General features: G+C 48.9%; 1 protein-coding gene across 1 annotated transcript in view; it reads right to left on the bottom strand.

Annotated features, from left to right (window-relative positions):
- The window catches only part of lmbr1 (limb development membrane protein 1), a 38,763-nt gene that overhangs the window by 11,212 nt on the left and 4,278 nt on the right, over positions 1 to 23,273 (bottom strand). Inside the window, exons 2-10 of the mRNA XM_080020055.1 lie at positions 22,632 to 22,704; positions 21,564 to 21,603; positions 20,154 to 20,293; positions 17,959 to 18,062; positions 8,848 to 8,974; positions 8,456 to 8,524; positions 8,299 to 8,363; positions 7,471 to 7,543; positions 548 to 637 (exon numbers count right to left, since the gene is read on the bottom strand). Of these exons, the coding sequence (XP_079876181.1) occupies positions 548 to 637; positions 7,471 to 7,543; positions 8,299 to 8,363; positions 8,456 to 8,524; positions 8,848 to 8,974; positions 17,959 to 18,062; positions 20,154 to 20,293; positions 21,564 to 21,603; positions 22,632 to 22,704 (781 nt within the window). The remainder of the gene's footprint in view (positions 1 to 547; positions 638 to 7,470; positions 7,544 to 8,298; positions 8,364 to 8,455; positions 8,525 to 8,847; positions 8,975 to 17,958; positions 18,063 to 20,153; positions 20,294 to 21,563; positions 21,604 to 22,631; positions 22,705 to 23,273) is intronic.

The raw sequence follows: 23,273 nt of genomic DNA, 5'->3' as shown, positions 1-23,273 counted from the left end.
ATCATCTAATGGCAACTAAAAGACAGGGCTACAATAGATGCCCAATGTTCAGCGTCCCGCTCCTGCTGCCCTACGTCCACTCCCCCTGCTGCCCTACGTCAACTCTCCCTGATGCCCTACGTCCACTCTCCCTGATGCCCTACGTCCACTCTCCCTGATGCCCTACGTCCACTCTCCCTGATGCCCTACGTCCACTCTCATAGATGCCCCACGTACACTCTTCCTGCTGCCCCATGTGCACTCTCTCTGGCTGCCCAAGAAGTTTGCCAAGTCCACTTTATCCGCAGCATCCAGCTAAATTAATGACATCACTAAAAGGCTGCTCCAGTATAAAAGTTTGCATCGTGTCCAATATCCTAAGTGCCTTTGTCCCCCCCCGCCCCGCCCCATCCCCCGTCTCCATCCACCCAAAGGCTCAGCATCACATTTGTAATACCCTAAAATGGATGGAAAAGAATAATTATCAAGCAGCATTGGTCTAAGTCCAAATGAGGGAAGGAGCCGAGCGCTTCCTGGCAGAACAAAGTCCCACAACGCAAATACTTACCTAATTTATTCCTCTGGTTCCTGACGCTCTCCAGCTCTTTGCTGAGCAGGTGAACGGAGCCCCCCTGGGTGTACACGTACAGGGAGGATCCTGAAAAGATAATTGTTTTATATATCAAAACAGTGTTCTACCTCAGCTGACACCATCGGTTGTTATCTTAACACTTCACCTCCTCAAGCACCACTTACTCATCCAGCGTGAGCCAGACGTCAGCCAGGAAGTAGGAGGAGGAGGAGGAGGAGGAGGAGGAGGAACGTCGGTTCGGTTTCATCTGACCAGATGATCACACTATCATGAACACATCAGTACAAGTGTTCTCTCCCTTGCGTTGCCTCAAGTACATCAGCGCTCCCCTGCTTTATCAGGTGAATTAAGTCGTGTTTACTATGGCGCCTTTCGAGGCGCAATCACAAAGTGCTTCACAATAAAAATAAAAAAATACAGGCAGTCACATAAAGACAGCAATTAAACAAAGGCGAGTTTAAACAGGAAAGGTCTTTGGCTGCTTTTTTGAGGCGTCGACAGAGTCCAGCCCTCTCAAGTCCAGAAGGACAGAGTTGCAGAGTCTTAGAGGGACTACGTCGACAGCTCAGCGGTCAACAAACCCCTGTCAGAAGACCAAAGCGACATCCCTTGTAGTGTAATGACCTGGTGGTTCAATGACGTAGAGTCTGCAGGTCCCTGACCACGCAGCGCTCTGTAGGTGATCACGTGGGAGAAGCGTGGGACCTGTGGCTAGACCTGGTCAGAAGAACCAATGGCAGTCTTTTGGAACACTTGCAGACGGCCCATGGAGGACCTGAGTGAGTGAGTGACGTGAATGGTCCAGATGAGCGGGAATAAAAGCGTTGGATACGGTGACATCTCCATCTCCTGTTTGGGCGCGATTTTGGAAATGCTACTCAAATGGAACGATCAAAATCGAGAAAGCGACTTCACATGCCGATCGAAACTCACAGCACGAACAAAATTACACGAGGTCTCTCGAGCTTGTCCATGCAGAAGGGTAAATGGGATAATAGGATACAGTTGCAGGTAGTTTCCTGGAGCCACCGTACAGAGGTCAGGGTTCACTCCTCTCATCGTTCGCAGATTGACAGTTTGACTTTATCGTCATGAGCGAACCCTATCAAAACAGCCAACCCCGCTCAGTACACAACGATGTGATCTCAAACAAGTAAAAGTAATCTCCTGTGTCAGGAGCCGTCTCATGCATGCCACGACGGGTCGGGCTGGTTGGGGATTCTCCAGGAAAACCGCGAGGCCAACTCATTTAAGGCCAATTTAACTGTTTGACTCACTGGTGCAGAAGCCCCTGGTGCAGTATCCATTTGCACGCCCGGGGGCGATTGGCAGATCAAGACCAATTAGCACAGCGTTACACTGTTACCAGCGCGCAATAAAAATACCATCTTTCATCTGCGTTGCAGGAGTGAAGGACCAATCACTTTGATCAAACATTTCTCTGTTCCCTCTGTCATTACGCCACGCCCTGTCTGGATGGTTTCGGGTTGGCAGAGAGAGAAATGCCAGAGGAGGGAGAGAGAGAGAGAGAGAGAGAGAGAGAGAGAGAGAGAGATCCCGTCCCAGGATCTGAGTAGGGGAAGTTTCACCCCGAGAGCAAAACGCAATCACAACACAACAGGAAATGTCACCGGCAGTTCAATCGCTGCCTTGCCGCGAAGGCTGAAACCGGCTCCCTGAGGGCAGCGCTACGTCTGTCAGCCAAGACGACCGGCGTGTCAGCCAGGATGGATAAATCATTAATTTAATGAATTTTGGGTTCTAGTCTTGGTATTGTGCTCTCGACGACAGAAAAACAACAATGTCTTGTCCTGATCAAAGAAAGAGAGAGCGTCAGGTGAGATTAAGAAACTGCAATGACTGGCTGTTGGACCACATTCAGTTCAACACTACAGCATCCGGCACTGTGCCCGGTACTGTGTTCAGTCTTGTATCCAGTACTGCGTCCAGTACACTGTTCAGCACTGTATCCAGTATTGTAGTCAGTACTGACTACAGTGTCCGGTACTAGCTACAGTATTATACCTGAGCAGTACAGGCTGGCTGGACTAGTGTCCAGTACTCTGTTCAGCAGTACTGCGTCCAGTCATTTTTTCAGCGGTACTGTGTCCAGTACTCTGTTCAGCAGTACTGCGTCCAGTGGCGGACAGCAGACTGAGTTACAGCCAAACCCAGACGCTGACGGAGGCTCGGGGCAGCCAGCAGAGTGTGGAGTAATTCAACGTCTCCTCTCCAACCTTCAGCGCAGCCCAGCGATTACGTCAGCTGCCATTATGCTAAACGCCCTGCTGAGCCGCCCGGGCGCTGGCAAGGTCACCGTGCTGCAGAGCATCTGGACGCTCACTCTGCTAGCGCCGCCTCGGCCAGCGCAGCACTCTGTGTTTTCAGGATGCGTCTCCTGCAGCATCCTCCACAGACTGGAGCCTACATTTACGTCGCCTTCTAAACCAATAACCTTTCTGCGGTCGTAAGGCTTTCCGCTTTAATGGACGACGAGCAGTAAAACACAAGGGATGGGAGAGTGACGTTCACAGAGTGTACTGTGCAACGGGTTTAAACTCACAGGGACGTGGGAACATAAGGCTCAGAGGGCGGCTTGAGGTTTCTCTTGTCTCTCGGTTTTAATATACCGGGTGGCACAGCGGCGCAGTGGTTAGCGTTGCTGCTTCACAGAAAGAAGGTCCCGGGGGGCCCGGGGCCTTTCTGTGTGCAGTTTGCATGTTCTACCCATGTTAACACGGGTTTCCTCCCACCCTACAAGAAATGCATTTTAGCTTCACACTTTTGCACTGGCACTGGCACGAGAGCTGGTCGCCTGTCCACTGCAGAGGACTAAATTCCCCACGGCGGTAAATAAAGTGATCCTTCTTGGATTCCACTTGACTACCATGGAGCTGGAAGGTCCCACTGTGTGGATCTGATCTCACCTGTCCGGATCATCCATTAGCAGACAGAGACACCTGCTGGAGGAGGCCAGACCATAATATGAGAGCCACTGGTTTGTAAGACACCCCATGTGGTGAATGTCAGAGGAGTGATGTTTGGTCTCCGCGTGTGTCTATCAGATCAGAGGTGTGACACACACAGTAGATTAAACCATCTGACCGACCGCAAATGACTGAACACAGAGTCTATACGAAGGGAAACACCAACAGGGCGTGGCGCCATGAAAAACAAACACCAATGACGCGGCTCAACGGGTCCAAATCTGGGAAAGCAAACAGAAGGACAGAGGCAGGGACACCCAGAAGAACCAATCCGGAAGAACTGTCGGCATTTTACCCTCCAAACATCCGGGGACCAACTCCAGTCCTCAAAGCAACGCCTCGATCGAGGGCATCGTCTGGAGTGTGAACCTGACCCGCATGCTCTTTTAGGGTGGCGGGAAAAGCCACATGGACGCGGGCGGAAGGTGCTGCACACAAAGAGCCTCCAGAGGGGTTTGAACCCATGCCCGTGGTGTGAGCTGATGCCTCCGGGCAGAAGGTACGGGTTACCAAACTGAGAGGTGAACAGGTATACATTCTGCTGCTCCCACTGTCAATCAAACCGCTGAACAGTGGGAGACGAGGTATGTGTGGTGCGGGGGTGTAAGCTGCTCAACACCAGTGCTAGATTTTAGTGCAATAGAGTAATGTGCAATAAATATACAAGCACTTGAGCACTGAGCACTCGACTGTTTCTTTTTTAAACCGTTGTGTTGTGAATGAATAGTTCAACGTGTTTTAAGACGTCTCATGTGCCAAATATTTTACCCTCGGGGACCATAACGTTTATTCTATTCTAATCCAGAACCGTCATGCTAACCTGAGCCACCCTGACACCAGCACACAGGGAGCTCCTACTCGGGAGTTACTCCTTTAGCATAGCTGTGGGACTGTGTGTAGTTTCAGGTGTGAGTGTGTGTGCGCGTATGTGTGCGCACGCACGCCTATTTGGACAAAACACACATTCCTGGCATACCTGATAAGCATGACTTTTACACTAAACCCACCAACATCCTTCTTTTGCGCTAACGCACACACCCACACCTCCTCATGCGGAGGGCCGGGCGTCGGGCAGGATCTCACGGTTCAATTTCGATACAAAGGGTCACGATTCAGTCCGGTGTTGATGAGACGGCTCATTATTCGATTCTTCAAGAGTATTAATATTTTATACATAATGAAAATTGCTGCCAACTCTTCATTTTAACTTTTGACATGCAGCATACAAGTATTCAACAAATTCTGTCTCAGACAGAAATGTAATATTGAAATTAAATTGTGACCCTGGCGGTATTTCGTTTAAGAGGTAAACGGCGGCATAACTTCCAAACAGGGTATCAATGTTACAGTTTTCAAGAGGATTCAGAAATCCAAACATGAAGTGAATCCTCAAGCGTGTTCTTACACCCCCGTTGTACTCGGGCGGCGGCGCCGAGCCCCGCGCCCCCTGTGGACACACGCGGAAGCGCAGGGATCGATTGTCACCTTGCGGTGACTCCTGCAGATCAAAGGGCTCGGGCGATAAGGCGGGGATTACAGTTCTCAAAGCGAGTCCACGCTCAGGTGGCAGCGTAAGGAGCGGCAGGCAGCGCTATCACAGCGGGATCTGCTCTACCTCCCGGGTTTGAAAGCTCGCCGCGCTCCCATCTGCACCCTCGCTCGGCGTGCTTGACTTGATATTAAAAGTGCGCCCTGGCCGCCGGCCCAAATACTTCCTGCTTTGTGGGAGATTGTTCAGCGTCAAAGGGAGGAATCTGGGAAATCGCGGCGAGCGGCGGAGAAGAAAAGAACACGCAGGCCGATGTTTAGACTGTGACGAGCCGCTCACTGCTGCTCCAGCGCGACAAAAATCACTTTCAATCAGTGTCAATATCAGTGTAATATCAGCAAGAAACGAGAGCCAGTATCAAGGAAAACTCCAAAATACAATCATCTGTGACAAAGATCCAGATCGGACACGTCGGACGGAGCAGCAAGTTACAGAAACATTGATGACAGGTCTGCCAGGGTCCGACACGATGCTATTGGTCATTGAACTAAGACCCCGCATCAGCCTTCATCGTGGAATACCTCATTTGAGATAGATACCTAAAGTACGCGGGTTATAGGGTTTAAAAAAAAAAAAGACTGAAAAAAAAAGACTTCTATCGTTTCAATTTCTTGGTGAACTTTTTATTTTAGTATCTCGAGTTACATTTCAAGAGCCACAGCGGTATCGCGGTTTACAGACTGGCAAACAGTTTTTTTTGTTTTTTTTTCGTTTTTCGTCGATTTTTATTTATTTATTTTTAACAATAACAGGATAAAACAGAAGCTTTACAAAAATGCACAGGGATAAGATTTCACTGAGGATGCATAAATATATTTCTGTGTGTGAACCGTTGGCCTCGAACACTCAAGGTGCACGGAGAGCCGTCCCCGCTCCTCCAAATATAACAACTAACAACACAGTTTTTGGTTGTTTTATTTGGAGGAGCGGGCGCACTGAACCGCAGAATCGGATTGGACTGACAGAATTCCGAGTCGGGTGCAGCCCTGGAAATAATTAATAATTGAAACGCACAAAACAAATCCCCCCCATGTGTTTAATGGAGTGTCCCTCCGTGTCGCGCACGCCTCACAAAGCTCAAGTGACGAGCGGGAGCCGAGCAACTCAAGAGTTTAGCTTCTCCAGAAGCCCTTGAACGCAGCATGGAGGGCCGTCAATGATGACCACTAAAGAATGATTATTGATTTTATATTTCACATCACACACGGTATGTACTCCCGTAACTTTCAACAGCAAAAAAAAAAAAAATGAAAAGAAACACAAACACATTTGCGGTGATCACGGCAATGAGCTCAACCCCGCGGGGTCACGTGACCGCGGTATCAGGGCGACGCTGTTCTCGTCACAACCCCAGACATCATTCAACCGCTTTCCTCTCAAATGAAATTCCACCGTAGCCACAAATTCACGAAGGTCTCCAGAACCCGAGCCCGGATGCCCTGCCGGGAGACACGCGTCAGCACTGTCAGGGGACAGCAACCACCCTTCGCGGGTTTCACCGTTACCTCCGTGACGAGGGCAGAGGCGCTGGGCCAGATCTGACGGCGCAAACCTGATCGGATCTGATCCAGAGAACACAACTGATCGGACGGAAAAGGTGGAGAATCACAGATTTAGTGTAGCATCTATTGAAATATATATATTTATATGTTACAAACCGCAGCCCGCTCCCGAACACAATGCAAAGACGGAGCTTGTTTAATGGCCAGACTCCCCCGTCCAGAGAGACGTCAGACTCTCCCATAAAAAATAAAAGGTATAAAACAAACTCCTGAACTCGTATTAAACAGCATCGGCTCCGTTCGCAGCACACAAACATGGGGTCACGTGACCGCGGTATCAGGGCGACGCTGTTCTCGTCACAACCCCAGACATCATTCAACCGCTTTCCTCTCAAATGAAATTCCACCGTAGCCACAAATTCATTTAAATGTTTAATTTCTGTACGAGATTGAATTTGTCCCTTGAATCATTGTCGTAATGCACGTCCGCCAGCGATTCTCACGATGCGGGAAAACGCCGACGTGCGGCCGCAGGGCGGCACCGGGACCCTGAGCGGCGCGACCCTGAGCGGCGCGACCCTGTCCGGCGGAGCGTCGCCGCTCCGTGAATATTTAAACTCTTCACCTGCGGCTTCGGTCTTGGCCCCGAGATCAAATGAGGGAATCACCGCGGCGACGCTGCTAAATGGACCCTTAAAAAGTCCAGCGGTAATAAACGATGCTTTAACGTTACGAGAGCAAGACAGGCCGAGGTACGCAACGACAAGTGTCAGGAGAGTGTGTGTGTGTGTGTGTGTGTGTGTGTGTGTGTGTGTGTGTGAGTGATGCTAATTGATTCCATTCCCACCCCCCTCCCCGTACCGTTTAATCTCCTCTGAAGGGCTTCCTCCTGCAAATGGATGCAGTAAATCTGCTCATCCAGGTCCTCCAGGATCTGCAGGGGGAGACGGGGCGGGGGGGGGGGGTAGAGTTAGGCCGCCGTGGGAATAGAGGGACGGCAGACAGACAGGAAGACGAGCCTCTGACGTGTTTGCGGCCCGGCGCACGCCGCGAGCTCGTGGCCGCCGTCCCTCAGGAGAAAAGCCAGGGCGGCCAAACGGTCGTCACGGCGACAGCAGGTGACGACTAAGTCTCGTACAAACGATTGCGCCTCATGATCAAATCAATTACAATTCATCAATTATAAAAATATTTTTTTTTTGATTTGGAACAACATTTTGGGGAGACATTTGTGCTTCCCTCCACTAAACTAACTGAAATACACATCACTCCGTTTCCTGTTTCAACTTCCCTTGACGTCTGGATGGAAAACATGATTATGGAATAGCTGTCACAGCCGTGCAGACGACGACGTTCTTTTGTGGCGGAACGTCAACTTTTAAGTCCAAACGTAACCGACAACATCACACAACACAGCCAGGAGTGTGTGTGCTGAATAGTACGCTGCCAGGAAGTAATACTGCCGGCACAGGAAGTAATAAAGCCGGCACCGGAAGTAATACTGCTGGCACAGGAAGTGATGCAGAGAGTTACTGTGGTAACAGAAATTGCAGTAGACACAATACGTTATGCAACACCGTCGCCTCAATTTTTGAATTAGACCTGAGGACATCCGCCCACAGCGATTCCATTCAAACAGGAAACGGGAAGCAGTGTAACAGGAAACTGGAAGGAGCTTAACAGGCTCACCGTGGGTTTCACCAGCAGCTGGCCCATGACGGTGAACATCCTGGACAGTCCCACGGGCGTGCACACTGGACAGAGGACACGGATTAGTGTTCATCACCACTGTTATGATCATTATGGTTATTATTGGAGCAGGTTCCGGGTGGAGGTGTGGACTCACTGAGGAGGAGCAGCCCGCCCATCAGGGAGATGCAGGAGTAGAGGTAGGGCAGGTAGAACTCCCACAAATCTACAACAGTGAGAGTAGTACTCAGCCTTGTACGCGGCGGTGAAGTCACACTCATTGATATTGCAGATAATAAAACAATAGAGTTCAGAATGGTCATAAAACATAATGTAATATCTGATATAATAACATTTGAGAGTTCAACTGAATCCCAAATTTGGATACCGTTTTGGTTTGGATTAACCAAGATCTCCACGGCTTGTTGTTAAACCTTGTGGAGATGGTTTCATTTCAAAGGGGCGGAACACGGTTCGTTCAGGGGAACGTTACGGCTCACGAGCAGCCGCCGGGCAGCAGAGCCGACGGCCGCGTGGTCGGGGGCTGACCGTAGAGAGACTCCATGCTGGCGGCGTCGTTGTCGATGAGGGCCGACGCCACCCACACGATGCCCAGGATGAGCAGCGCCAGCAGGAACAGCATCACGAAGGTCTCCAGAACGCGAGCCCGGATGCCCTGCCGGGAGACACGCGTCAGCACTGTCAGGGGACAGCAACCACCCTTCGCGGGTTTCACCGTTACCTCCGTGACGAGGGCAGAGGCGCTGGGCCAGATCTGACGGCGCAAACCTGATCGGATCTGATCCAGAGAACACAACTGATCGGACGGAAAAGGTGGAGAATCACAGATTTAGTGTAGCATCTATTGAAATATATATATTTATATGTTACAAACCGCAGCCCGCTCCCGAACACAATGCAAAGACGGAGCTTGTTTAATGGCCAGACTCCCCCGTCCAGAGAGACGTCAGACTCTCCCATAAAAAATAAAAGGTATAAAACAAACTCCTGAACTCGTATTAAACAGCATCGGCTCCGTTCGCAGCACACAAACATGGCATTAAACCCCCTCAGACGGCCGTGTGAAACGCCTCTGCACACACATTGCAGTCCATAAAGTGGCTGAAATGAAAAGGGGAGGGCGGGGCAGGGGCAGCTACTGTCTGCGATTGAGAGCAGACCCTCCATCTGGGCCAGATTAGGAGCTGCGCGCAGACCAAAAGGGGGTTTGGGGTAATTTGGGGTTTCCGGGTCACTAACCGCTGAGTGGTTAATAAAGTCGTCCTCTACCTGCTCGCACATGTCGGCCCGTCTCGCACGGCGCAGCGAGGCGCACACCCGGGCGTCCTCGTGCACGGACTAACCAGAGCTTTCCGCAAATCCAGCGCCGGCCAAATTAGGTTCATGTGAGCAATTTGTTACCAGCTAACATAACGGCCGAGCGGCTGCCGGGTAGTTTTTAGAAACAGATTCACAAACAGGGTCTCTCTCTCTCTCTCTTTGAAGCCCCCCCCCCCCCTCACGCACCCACCCCCTTTATGGGATGGAAACGCTTTTCACCCCCCAGATGAACTCAGACTTTTATATAGCGTGTGATAGCGGCAGGTCACCTCTGATAATCAAACCCATGATGAGGGGCGCGCGGCAATAACGGTTTCCCAGTTGCCCCGGGCAACCAGATTGGACCATTGTCAACCATCTTGTGCGGTCTGGTTGCCCCCTTCAATACGTATCACGGATATTAAATATGGATTATAGTTGTATAGGATCATTATCGACTCAGTTATAATTTTGCCACCGTTTTGTGAGTCTTGGCAATATTGGCGATATGGCGTCTACAACAGCCAGCCCAAGGTGCCACGGGCAGTGACTGAGGTGTTTTTCGGTGGCTGAGGGGGGGGGGGGGGGGTGTCTGTCCGTCTGAGCAGTAGAGATGATGAAGTGAAATCCTTCCGGAGCCTTCCCTGCACGACATGGTGTCAGGTATACGGAAGATTTGAAGATACTTGTTCCGAGATTGCGATTCTCTCAAGATTTACTAGTGATAAACATCATTGAAAAATAATAATAATAATAATAATAATAATAGTAATCCATCTATCCATCAACCAGGGCGTGTATTCTTTTTAACGGCGAAAACGTGGAAAATGTCTGGCTCTCTAGACTCGGTGATCTCCCTACAGCTCAGACCTCATTGTGTCCACACCTGCCGCCGCTGCAGCTCCACGCCAACCAGGGTGCATGGTCAGGGCGTGCAGCGCCCCCGTGTGGCCACACCGGACACTGCAGCCGAGGGAAACCAGGACTGCGTTGAACAAAACACAGCTGCCCGGCAAAATACCACCAAACAAAATGATGAAAATGTAAGGGGGCTCGGGTGAGAACACTGCTTGTCAGGAGGAGCCGCTAGGTCCACACATCGCTCTGCGGCTAACGAGAACAGACCGCGAATGCAGAACGTGTCCCAGATCGAACCTGGAAGCTGTTTTTAGCAAGTGCATCGCGTCTTATAGACACTTCAGAACCACACCGGCAGCTCACCGCTTAGGAAGGCGGCGGAGAGAAGGGAGTGAAGTAGAGAGAGACGGAGAGAGCTCCCCAGGGGTGAGCAAGGTGAGAGGGAAATGCTTTCAGAGAGCTGAGTAACGCACCATCTCTCTTAAGGGTGAACAATGTGGACGTGAAGGCTGCAGCGTACGCCAGCTCAACCAGACGGTACACCTTAACCACGTGGTCCACCTTAACCAGGCATTCCACCTTGACCAGACGGCCAATCTTATTCACCAGGCAGTCCAGGCGGACAACATTAACCAGGTGGTCAGCCTTCACCAGGCGGTCAACTTTATTAACTAGATGGTCCACCTTAACTAGGCGCTCCACCTTGACCTGCTGGTCCACCTTAAACAGCTGCCAAGGTGAAGGTATAGTCCTCCTCGCCGCTTATTTGTAAGACGCAAATCATTCCCTATTCAGATCATTTAGGGCAAAGGCAACACTCGTCCCCTCCCCTGCCGTCACCCCTGGGTGCCACCCTCCGGGGGACAGAGCTCTACAGCGGGTGCACGGGCCCCGTGCATGACTCTGCACAACCCAGAGCATTGCGTCTACCTTGTCGTCGCTCAGTATTGTAAGAACTCTGTTCCTACGGGCCTGCGGATCAGCAGCAGCGAGGTAAACCAGGCCCAACAGACGGTTTAAAAATAGCTAAATCAAACCGAGCCGTCACCACTGATCACAAAAGAAAAATATGTCTCCCCGGTTCAGATGTGGGGGAGAAAGAAAATAAAAAAAAAAATAAAAAAAATAAAAAACAGATAGAAGAAGAGTTTGCCATCAAGAGCGGCCGCTGAAGGTTTCTATTCCTGCCATTCTAAATGTGTAACCACCTCTAAATATAGCAGCTCTGAAATATTCAGCATCCTCCGTTCTCACACGGAGCAGGGAGAGTTATCTGCAGCGACGCAGGACCAGAGCCTTCCAAGAAACTACTGGGCGCAAAACAAGCACAATACAATATACTGTATAACAATACAATATACTGTATAACCATACACAATATATGCACATGAGATGAATGAAACCTGGAGAAATTGAACAAGCTCAGAATAAATCTGATTAAACTTCACCACTGAGGGGAAAAACGCCCTGAAACACGCACACGCACACGCACACGCACACGACAGGTGAGCAGAGAAAATCTTTCAATCTGCTTCATACACAGCAGTCAATGGGGAAAAAAATAAAACCCTCCAACAGTAAATACCTGATTTCATAGAGGCAGAGAGAGGAAGAAAGGAAAGAGAGCGAGAGAGAGAGAGAGCAAGAGAGCGTTGGTAGAAGTCTGACCGTTCACAGTATGACCTCTGGAACGTTGTCGTTACGCCTGAATGGGGCTGGTACTGGTCACAATGTCGCGATAAGATTCACATCAATAAATTGACATTTTATACATAATGGGAGTCGCAGACCACCTTTAAAAACATTTAAAAAAAATGTTTCAAACATCAAATTCAGCCCAACACAGAACTGCGGCCACGACCCTGACATCTCAGTTGGCGAGTTATTGTGATACAAACAATTGCAATCGACAACTGAACTGTCTTTTCTGCCCCTTTCGTAGGACTCGGTATGAACACGTCCACCTGGTGCAGAAGAGACATTTAGTCAAATTTATTTTACTGCAACACATCTAAGACTGGCTTCAAATTCCCCTTCAATTTTGGACTGAAACACACCATGGTGGAATCAAATCATTTCACAAAATATTGCGACCCCACGACGCGATACTTGCGAGAGCTCTATCCGGGATTGCGATGGGGGCGCGGGGCAGGGCGGCGCGGGAAATCCGTGCAGAGACTGCAACGTGTCGCCGTTTTTTCGTTTTCTAAGCCGGCCCGAGCCTCGGCCGCGCGCACGCCGCGCGCACGGAGGGCCGGCAGCTTGTTATCCTGCCAGCCGCTGTGTCGGAGACACTGAGCAGAGGACAGCGCTTGCACAATCAACTTCTAAAGACTCCTAATACGACACCAATCAGACGGCGCACGGGAAATGATCAGCCTCACGTCGTATCCCCAAAACTGGCAGCAGAAAAACATCGCGTAAAAAAAAAAAAATTCATAATAATAATAATAAATCATATTCAGCGGGACGTTAAAGCCACTCGGAGCGGGGACGCGGTGCGTTTGGGGGGGGGGGGGTTGGGGACTTTTGATGTTTTCAGAGTTTTACCGCTCGTCCTACAGTGAGGGCAGCTTGTAGTGATCACAGCGAGGTGTCAGGCTGATAAGTCTTCAAAGAATAAACCTCCGTCACCTGGAGTCTGTCAGGGAGGAGGTCCGGGAGCAGCGACCCGCCCGCCACAGACCACAAAAAATACCCTAACAACGTGAAGTAAGCCTGCTGCCATGCACCCCAGGGGGTACTCGGCCCTAGTACTAGTATTAGGTCCTAGTATCGCAATATATCAAATATTGTTTGTCCAATACCACAATATTGATGATTTGAGGATATTTTGGGGATGACTTTTGGTGCTTTCATCAGATAGTTACACTTATATGTGGTAGAACCATTAATTACTCATGTGATATTGTGACCCTGATGAGAACAGTCCATGAAGTTCAAACTGCTTGACTTGACTTCCCCTTCAAGACCTGTCACTACACCATCCTGTCACCAGAAGCACAGGCCCAGATCCAGTCTCATATCGGGGCATTGATATTGAAGCCATGCGTCGCCCGGCCCGAGTACAAAACTCCGACTTGAGCGTTTCAAGCAGAAAGGTCGACACGTCGCTAATATCTGGGCGTGGCGCGGGGGGGGGTTTGGATGTCTGTTCATGAACAAAATAACACTCAAACAGTTTTGTTTTTAGTTTTTTTTCCCCACCCGCACGTCGTAAATCCAATATCGTTTTGGGAATCCGGGGGCGACGCTTTGGATTTTCGACGCTCCACCAAACGCCCTTCCTCGTGTTTCCGGGGGGGGGGGGGAACAGAGCGCGGGAGGGTTAAAACATCCTCAACAAACCCTCTTCTTCCCCTGCTCAAATTCCCAGCTCAAACTAATATGTTGCCATGGCGACGGAGGCTGCGTCCGGGGCAGCTTTAGTGAAGCTGCCGTGACCTCGGAGGAAAGTCTGTAAACACGGCGCTACATTCTCCGGCCTGGGAAAAAAAAACCCTCGGCATGCATGCGCCGGAGATTTGAAATAAATATCCAGGCCGCCTTTTGTGGAGGTCCAACAAAGACGCGCGTATCTTAGTAACGGGCGCTCAACGTCTCCCGTGTTCGCCCCCGCAGCGCACACACAGCCCCCCACGCCAAACACACTCCTCAGCGCCGGCGACGCGGGGCTTAGGCCGAGATTGATGAGGAGTCTCTTTCAGTGCCAGATGAAACCTGTTGGCCCCGTCGGGGGGTCAGCGCCGGGGTCGCGCTCGTTGCAAACGGGTCCCAGGGCGGCGGGCGACACCTGGCTGCGTCACCGCGAAGGGGAACTTTCTGTCCGGGGAGCGGCCGGGCAGGGGGGGGGGTCAGATCTCGCGTCGCCCGCAGCGGAGGGTTCCGACGGAGCGGGGCGCAGGTCGGAAGGGGCCTGGGGAGCGTCTTCGGAGCGTTTTTTTAGCGTGGAGTTGCACGGATTTTCGGGGCCGGATTTTCCCAGGATGCAACTCATCAGCCATAACATTGAACGGCGGCTCAACCGGAAAAGCCTTTATTCTTTAGCCTGTTTGCAGTTCTTGCAGTGCCAACACCCGTCTGCTGGGTAAGCAGAGGCCCAAACCGACCAAAGACGTGAGACGGCTGGTTCCCGCAAATGTTTCCTCCACGTCGACAACACAGGTCTCCCACGTGGAACGAAGCTGATTTAGCGGCCGGGGCGGCCGACGGAGGCCATATTGGGCGCTGTAATAGGAGAAGAACTGAGACGCATTTTAATCCAACCCCACTGACTGAATTACTGCCCCAACAATACATAAAGCCCTATTAAAAAACAATATAGCGGGTGGGTGCAGCGACATGTGACGGTGACAAAGTGCGAGGGTGCGACCCTAAAAACACATTATTAAATGGCCTTGTGCTAATAATCTTCGCGAGGGTGCGATTCTCGCTGCCAAATGGGCTCCTGGAACCAGACCAGGATCCGAAACGTGGACTTTTTAAAGAGCGTTTCCAGCGATGCCGCACCTCTCCAGCGGTAAGTGGGAGACGTTTTACGCCAGCAAATAAAGCTGCATCATAACATCTGACATCGAGGCCGTAAGTCACTCTGATTCATCCACAATTTGGACAATTTGTTGAACTATTAATCATGCGGGTGACACCGCCTCTGAAGAGCGCCACAGTTAACATCCACCCCCACCCCCCCGGCCCCACCCCCGAACGAACCCCCCGAAAACATCCACATTTTAATCTTTATTCTGGTGGCGTCTTTTAGTGCATCGTCAAAAGTAAACGCAGCCACATGAAAAGCCTGACTTACACTATTACCACTTAAATTCATCATTCACTTCATTTCCGCAGGCAAAGAGCCCTCGGTGCCATAACTCTGCCGCAGCACGCTAAAATACGCCGTAAAGCCGCACGACGGTGAGCTCTGATACCCCTATTGGGGAGTCGGGCCAGGTTTAAAGAAAATACAAAGACACTCCAATGCGATTCACTTCCAACGTCGCAACTTCTGAATCTATCTGAAAAGCGAAATATCTGTACTTTGTTTGGGAAGTCATGCAGCCATTTCAACTTAAAAATCGTCAGGAATAAATGGAAACCTCTCGTTTCCGTATTAAACTCTATTTGCTCCGTGAAATGTAATTGTGATGCGCGTCGGACGGTGAAACTAAAAAGTTGGTGGAAACTCAAATTTTGTGTAAAATGTCAACACGTGGATATAGAATCTTATCGTGAGCCGTCTCACCAATATGGGATTGAATGAATATAGTATTGAATTTTAATCAAATTGAACGGTGAGATGCCGCCCGACACCCTGCTCTCGTGGTGAGAGGGAGCACATCACATCAGCTTCCCTCGCTGCCGTGTAAAGGACCCACACACACACACACACACACACACACACACACACACACACACACACACACACACACACACACACACACACACACACACACACACACACACACACACACACACACACACACACACACACACACCATATCTGGAAGTGCACGTCAACACTGAACAGTGCTTCCTCTGGGCGTATTTATGGACGATGGGCAGCGAGGAGCCGGGGAACAAGAAGTGCCCGGTGACGGTCAGAAATCCAAGCCCAACAAATTAGCGGGCGGGGAAATAAAGGCGGACTGTAAACTACAGTACAGACTAATCTTTATGTGCGTTTGCCAGAAGGGACGTAAAACAGAGCGTTTCAAACTGCGACACAGGATAGAAGGTGTATTAAAAGGAAATCTCTCCCCCTGCGTTTTTTCCGAGCCTCCATTGTGCCGTCACGTTGCTGCAGCTTTATGGACTTTGGGAACACGGGCCCCTGCCCCCTTTTTTTTTTTTTTTTTTTCTTTTTTTTCGGGGGGTAATCAATTAAACGAGGAAGTTCGCTGAGCCTTACAACTCGATTATTAGCCTGTCCTTTTGAAGTTTTATTCCAGGGGGGCCGGGGTGGGGGTGTGGCGGGGAATCAGGCCTTAAATCAGGGGGGCCGATGCCGTGGTGATGAAGCGTGTGCAGCCGCTGGCCTTATTGGAAGGGCTTGTCGGGATGTGGCGCTGGGCGATGACCAGATTCAGCCTTTCAAGCTTAATGAGCTTTCTGCCATGGCAGTTACGGCCAGTGGCGTGAGTCAGAGTGCAGCGAGTCGCTGGACAGGGCGCTTTGCAGGGGGAGGCGTGGGAGTCTGGGAGCGTTGGGGGAGTCAGCGAGTGTCAAGGGGAGTCGGGGGAGTCGCGGAGAGTCCCGAGAGTCATGGAGAGTCCCGAGAGTCATGGAGAGTCCCGAGAGTCATGGAGAGTCGGGGGAGTCATGGAGAGTCCCGAGAGTCATGGAGAGTCCCGAGAGTCATGGAGAGTCCCGAGAGTCATGGAGAGTCGGGGGAGTCACAGAGAGTCGGGGGAGTCACAGAGAGTTGGGGGAGTCACGGAGAGTCGGGGGAGTCGGGGGAGTCACGGAGAGTCAGGGGAGTCGGGGGAGTCACGGAGAGTCGGGGGAGTCGGGGGAGTCACGGAGAGTCGGGGGAGTCGGGGCAGTCACAGAGAGTCGGGGAGTCATGGAGAGTCGGGGGAGTCACAGAGAGTCGGGGGAGTCACAGAGAGTCGGGGGAGTCACAGAGAGTCGGGGGAGTCACAGAGAGTCGGGGGAGTCGGGGGAGACCCAGAGGGTCAGGAGAGTCGGGGGAGACACAGAGAGTCAGGAGAGTTGGGGGAGTCACAGAAAGTCTAGGGAGTCACAGAGTTGGGGGAGTCACAGAGAGTCAGGGGAGTCGAGGGGAGTCAGGCAGTGTTGGGGTGGGGGGGGTCAGGGATAATCAAAGGGAGTAAGAGAGAGTCACGGGAGTCTGCGGGAATTGAGGAGGAGTTTGAGGGAGTTCCAGGAAGTCTGAGGAAGCCAGCAAGTGTCTGGGGGAGTCAGGGAGAGTCAGGAAGAGGAAGGGAGAGTCAGGGAGAGTCAGGGAGAGTCAGGGAGAGGATGGGGGCCTAAAACACCTGCTGATGTAGCTGCACTGTCTCTCTCTCGGCAGGTTCCAACACAACAGACTCAGAAAGTAAATCAACCTCCAAAATAAAGACCAACAGTCTTCATAGCTATTAGAGAGAAGTTTATGTAGGCTGTGCTAATAAAGCAGCTAAGACTGGTTCCTACTCTTAACAGGAGGTTAAAATTCCCCAACATTCCAGCAGCACATAGCCAACAAATCACCAACAAATCACCAACCACAGCAGCACGAAACCATGAACCAGCTCCAACAAGAGAATGACCAATCAAGGCTGCTACGTCTCTACGTGTTTTTTTGCAGAATGCAGGAGGGAAGGGACCCTCTGCAGGTCGCTGACCAATGGACCCGTGCATCTGAACCTACACGATGAACTGACGGACTTCCTGAGGTTCTGAGAGAACTGACCCCAGAGCAGTTCCACACCCGCGGCAGAGACAGGAAGTGGGAGCAGAGTGTCGAGCGGCAGCGTTTCCTACCTTCTTGGATCCCGCGAATCCCTCGGACTCCAGGAAGAAATAGGCAAACGGCATCAGGACGAAGAGACAGAGGTTGGAGAACAGAGACACCAGGTTCCACAGGCCTGCAGGAGCACGCACACGTTTCACTGATCATCAATGAATCACTGTTTAATTCTCTTGTAACAAAATTTAATCTTCATTAGTATCAACAAAAAAAAAAATAACATTTAAAAAAAAAGATAACGCAAAACTCCTGATGAAACCCAGAGGAATGTTGTGTTTATAAAATTTGAACTTTTTTCTTTCAAATTCTTTAAGTTCAGTGTTGAACTGAAACTCCTGAAGAGGTTTTGCAGGATCTGATCTGAGAGCAGCAGAGGACGCAGCGGCTTCAGCGTCATAGAGGCGTCTTTAAAACATGGACTCTGATGCCCCCTGGTGGCTGAGAGAAGCAGCGCGAAGAGCAAAACCAGTGACAGGTGAAGTGAATTACATGGATCAACTGGTTCTAATGGCACCTGTCAAGGGGTGGGATATATTATTATTATTATTATTATTATTATTATATATATATACTGTTATATATTATTATGATTATTATATACTGTTACATATTATTATTATTATTATTATTATTATTATTATTATTATTATTATTATTTATTATATATACACTGTTACATATTATTATTATTATTATTATTATTATTATTATTATATATTATTATTATTATTATATATACTGTTATATATTATTATTGTTGAAGTTGATGTGTTGAAGCAGCGTAAGGATCTGAACCACTTGACAAGGAGCACATTGTGATGCTGGACGACTGGGTCAGAGCATCTCCACAAGCACAGCTCTTGTGGGCTGTTCCCGCTGTGGTTACTACCTACTAAAAGGTCCAAGGAAGGACGACCGGTGAACCGACGACAGGGTCATGGGGCCCAAGGCTCATGGATGCACATGGGGAGCCAAGTCTAGCTCGTCTGGTTGGATCTCCCAGAAGAACTACTGTAGCACAAAGTGGTGAAATAGGAAATGTTGCTACGATAGAAAGGTGTAGAACACACAGTGCATGGCAGCTTGCTGCGTATGGGAGCGCTCACAGTGTCCATGCTGACCCCTGTCCACCCCTGAAAGCACCTACAATGGACACATGAGCGTCACAACTGGACCATGGAGCAATGGAAGAAGGTGGAGGTCTGATGAATCACCTTTTCTTCCACATCATGTGGACGGGCGGGGTTAGGGTCCGATCCCATGGAGCATCCGTGGGATGTTCTGGAACAACAAGCCCGATACATGGGGGCCCCAGCTCCTACTTCCAGGACTTAAAGGATCTGCTGCCAACGTCTTGGTGCCAGATACCACAGGACACCTTCAGAGTCTGGTGGAGGGTTTTTATTTGCTCTGTTTGGAGAAAATATCTCTCTGACTGGAGCTGCAGGTCGTCATTTACCTTTTACCACCAGTGTTCCATGTGGCAAAAATAGCATCCACTTTTTCTGCGCTTATTTTAGTGAGTAACTTAAAAGTAGTGCAATAAGTAACTTATTGTTTATTTTATATATATATATATATATATATATATATATATATATGTCTAGTTTTGCTAAAGCTCTTCACTGTTTAGGTGTGTTATTTAAATACTCATATTTTAGTTATAATTTATAATTTTTAATATTTAAATAAGTTACTTTTTGAGAAACAAGTGTTTTTGTTTACAAATCAAGACTTGATAGTCGAACAATGGCATAGTTGTCAGTGCTGAAAAAAATACATGTGTTTGAATCGAAAACCCAATCACCCCTAATTATATCTATATCTCTCTCTATATACACATATATATATACTAAAAATAAAGATTTCTACAGAAGGTTTAGCTGTGACAAATGTACTTATAAGAAGTCACTTTGGACAAAAGCGTCTCATCAATGACATAATGTGATTTAATGTAATATTTATAACCACCTTTCGGTAGCTTCAGTAGCGCACACGGTGGCGTGCGTGCACAGTGGCGTGCAGAGCGGCGTGCACAGTGGCCTGCAGAGCGGCGTGCACAGTGGCCTGCAGAGCGGCGTGCACAGTGGCCTGCAGAGCGGCGTGCACAGTGGTGCGTGCAGTGGCGTGCATAGTAGTGTGCGCGGTGGCGTGTGCAGTGAGGTGCATAGTAGCGTGCGCAGTGGCGTGCATAGTAGCGTGCACTGACCGTGGATGAGCGAGCCGTTGAGCCACTGGATGTAGTAGTTCTTGGGGAAGGAGAGAAGGATCTCGCTGCTGATGATGGAGAACGGGAGGAGGAGGACGGCACCGGCAGACACCGCCAGGGTGAAGGTGCACAAGTACATGCTGTACACACACCACACAGTGCACAGTGCACAGAGCACACACACACACACACACACACACACACACACACACACACACACACACACACACACACACACACACACACACACACACACACACACACACACACACACACACACACACACACACACACAAATTATCACAGCAATATATCTGATTGAGAGAGAGGGAATGTATCATCTGCAGACTTGCACCAAATATCATGATGATCTCCAAACAAAGGTTCATCAAACAGAATGACATATGATCTGATCAGAAGAACATCAGAGGAAAAGGCAGCTTTTCCAGAGCAAACATAATAGCCATCATATTTAAATAATAATTCAAATATTATAATGACATTCAAATTATTGTAATCAATTCCAATGAGACACTGTTTCTAACATTTCATCTTCTTACATCATTAAAGAAGTAGTGCACACTACACTTGGTAAAACTATAATCAAAGAATAATTATTAATAGATAATAAAATAATCGGTCAGCGCCATCTACTGGTTGGAATCAGCACAACGCCTCCAGGAAGGACGCTGATGTGCGTTAGTGCCTTGAGGGGCTCGCCACGTCACTCATTTTTCGGAAAAAGAAGGGCGGTCCAACCTCCGCCAAGCACCCTGCACTGACTGATGCCACGCCTCTTTTGGGGAACGAGACACGCATGCTTCTAAAATGTGCAGTGAGCGAAGTAGATGCTCAAACAACTCAGCTAAACCACATTTGATAAGACAAGAAAAATGCTCGTCGCCATATGACAGCGTGAACTTCCCTCTGGGGAACAATAAAGTGTTATTTTATCTTAGATTCAAACAACCACTGAAAGACGACAAAAGAATATTAATAATGTGATTTCACGACAGCACAGATTCTGAGTTTTCCCCTCAGCACACGAACGTCGCTGCGGGGCTCTGGCACAAACGAATCAACAAGTTTATTTAATGGGATTATGTGCTACAAAGAGGCCACGCGGGGATCAGACTGGGATTACATCTTTTCATCACGTGTGTAATAAATATATTTAATTTGCAAGCAGCTCGGTGGCACTTCTCATGGGGAGACTGAGGGAATCTATTTGTTATTTGTATTGTTCTGGTGGCTGCTTCATGTCTCTATGTGATGGCTCTCAGCCGGGGTCGGGAGAGATCCTCATGGTTTATTGTTTCCCGGCCTTGGACGTGGAAAATGCAGCTTTTTATCTTCACGGCAGCGGAGACGTCTGATATTTGTCGGCCGGGAAGAACCAGCTTCACTTACGATATTCTGTTGACGACGGCATCTTCGTCCTCGTGGTCATCTGCAAAGGAATTTATTATCATCATCATCATCATCATCATCATCAGACAGCCACGCTGAACTGTGTTAAACCACTTTCAGTCACTTTTAATATTGAGCAGTGTTTATACTACTACTACTACTACTACTACTACTACTAATAATAATAATAACCTTTATTTGTACAGCACCTTTCATACACAAAATGCAGCTAAAAAGTGATTTTTAGGAGAAGCAAACAAACTTTTCATAATCATAAGTAAATAATAATAAAGTGTTGAAAGTGTTAATGTTAATATCATTATAGAGCTTTGTGTTGGTTTAAATCTTGAATTGATCGTGCTCCCTTTCTGAGAAAGGGATTTTCAATCGTAATTTGTCTTGAATTGTTCCAATCAATTCTTAAATAATTCTCAAAATAACCCGCTCAGTATTTCGCTCATAAAAGCCTGTTTTCCTGCGGCTGCTCTTTACTCGTGACGGAGCGGCCTAGATCTGCAGCTCCAACCACAGGGGAGACGATCCACTTCCACAGACCTGCACGCCCACACCCACACACACCTCCTCACCTCACCTCACTGACCAGACCAGTGGTTTACTGTGTGATCTAAGACCAGTGTGATTTCACTGCGATTTTCGTGAGATTTTGGTGATTTCAATGTGATTTCCACCCCACTCAGGAAGAGGCAGCACGTTAACCACAACAGATGTGACAGGTCGCGATTCCAAATCCGTGAAATTGATACAGCTAAATCATGCTTACTGACTGTGACTGATCGTTCTTCATTGTTGTTCAGCGTTGGGTGTGGTGCCGACACACACACACGCACGAACACGCACGCACGCGCGCGCGCGCACGCACGCACACGCACACACACACACACACACACACACACACACACACACACACACACACACACACACACACACGCGCACACACGCGCACACACACACACCCACCTAACCCTTACAACACTGTGGTTTGACACATCATCTGTGTGCAAACAAGGAAGGAACAGAAAGGGAAGGGTGCAGAGTGAAAGCACTCACCGCTTTTCCTCTTGTATCTGGTTATGATGCAGTACGACACGATGTACAGCACGGCAAACAACAGGAAGCAAATCTGAAATGACAAGACGAAGACATTTTCAGGACAGGAATTCACAGAAGCACTTAGATCTGGATGATTCAGCCTGATCTGTGATGGGGGTAGTGAGGTGATGGAAGATCACCCCACCTGACCCCATGTTGCCCTAGAATGCTGGAATGGCTCTATTATAACCTGGGTGGTTGTTTTACTGCTTTATTTTTACAAACTAAAATATTCCAACAATTCCCTCATTTAAGGTGTTTTCTGAATATGTGAACTCACTTTTCTCAATTATTTTAACAAAATATCAATCAATTAGATAATATGAATAAACATATTAGAAATAACTAGAAATAAATAGAAATTAAAACAAAACTAAGCCGGGCACATTCTACAGTTGAAATATCAGTCAGACTGACTTCGGTACTCACAGTTGTTCCTTACTGAGTCTCTGCACAATTTTGGATTCATCTTTAAAGACAAGCCTATAAAATACCTTGTGCGATTTTCTACGCAGTAAATAGCAAAGTTTAGAAGAAAACTGATCATGAAGTCATTTCATCATGTCTCTGTATGTAGTAATCAATCAGTGTCTGTCTGTG

The sequence above is a fragment of the Zeus faber genome, assembly GCF_960531495.2.
Source record: "Zeus faber genome assembly, chromosome: 19".
NCBI lineage: Eukaryota > Metazoa > Chordata > Actinopteri > Zeiformes > Zeidae > Zeus > Zeus faber.
This window is presented reverse-complemented; position numbering and strand designations above follow the sequence as displayed.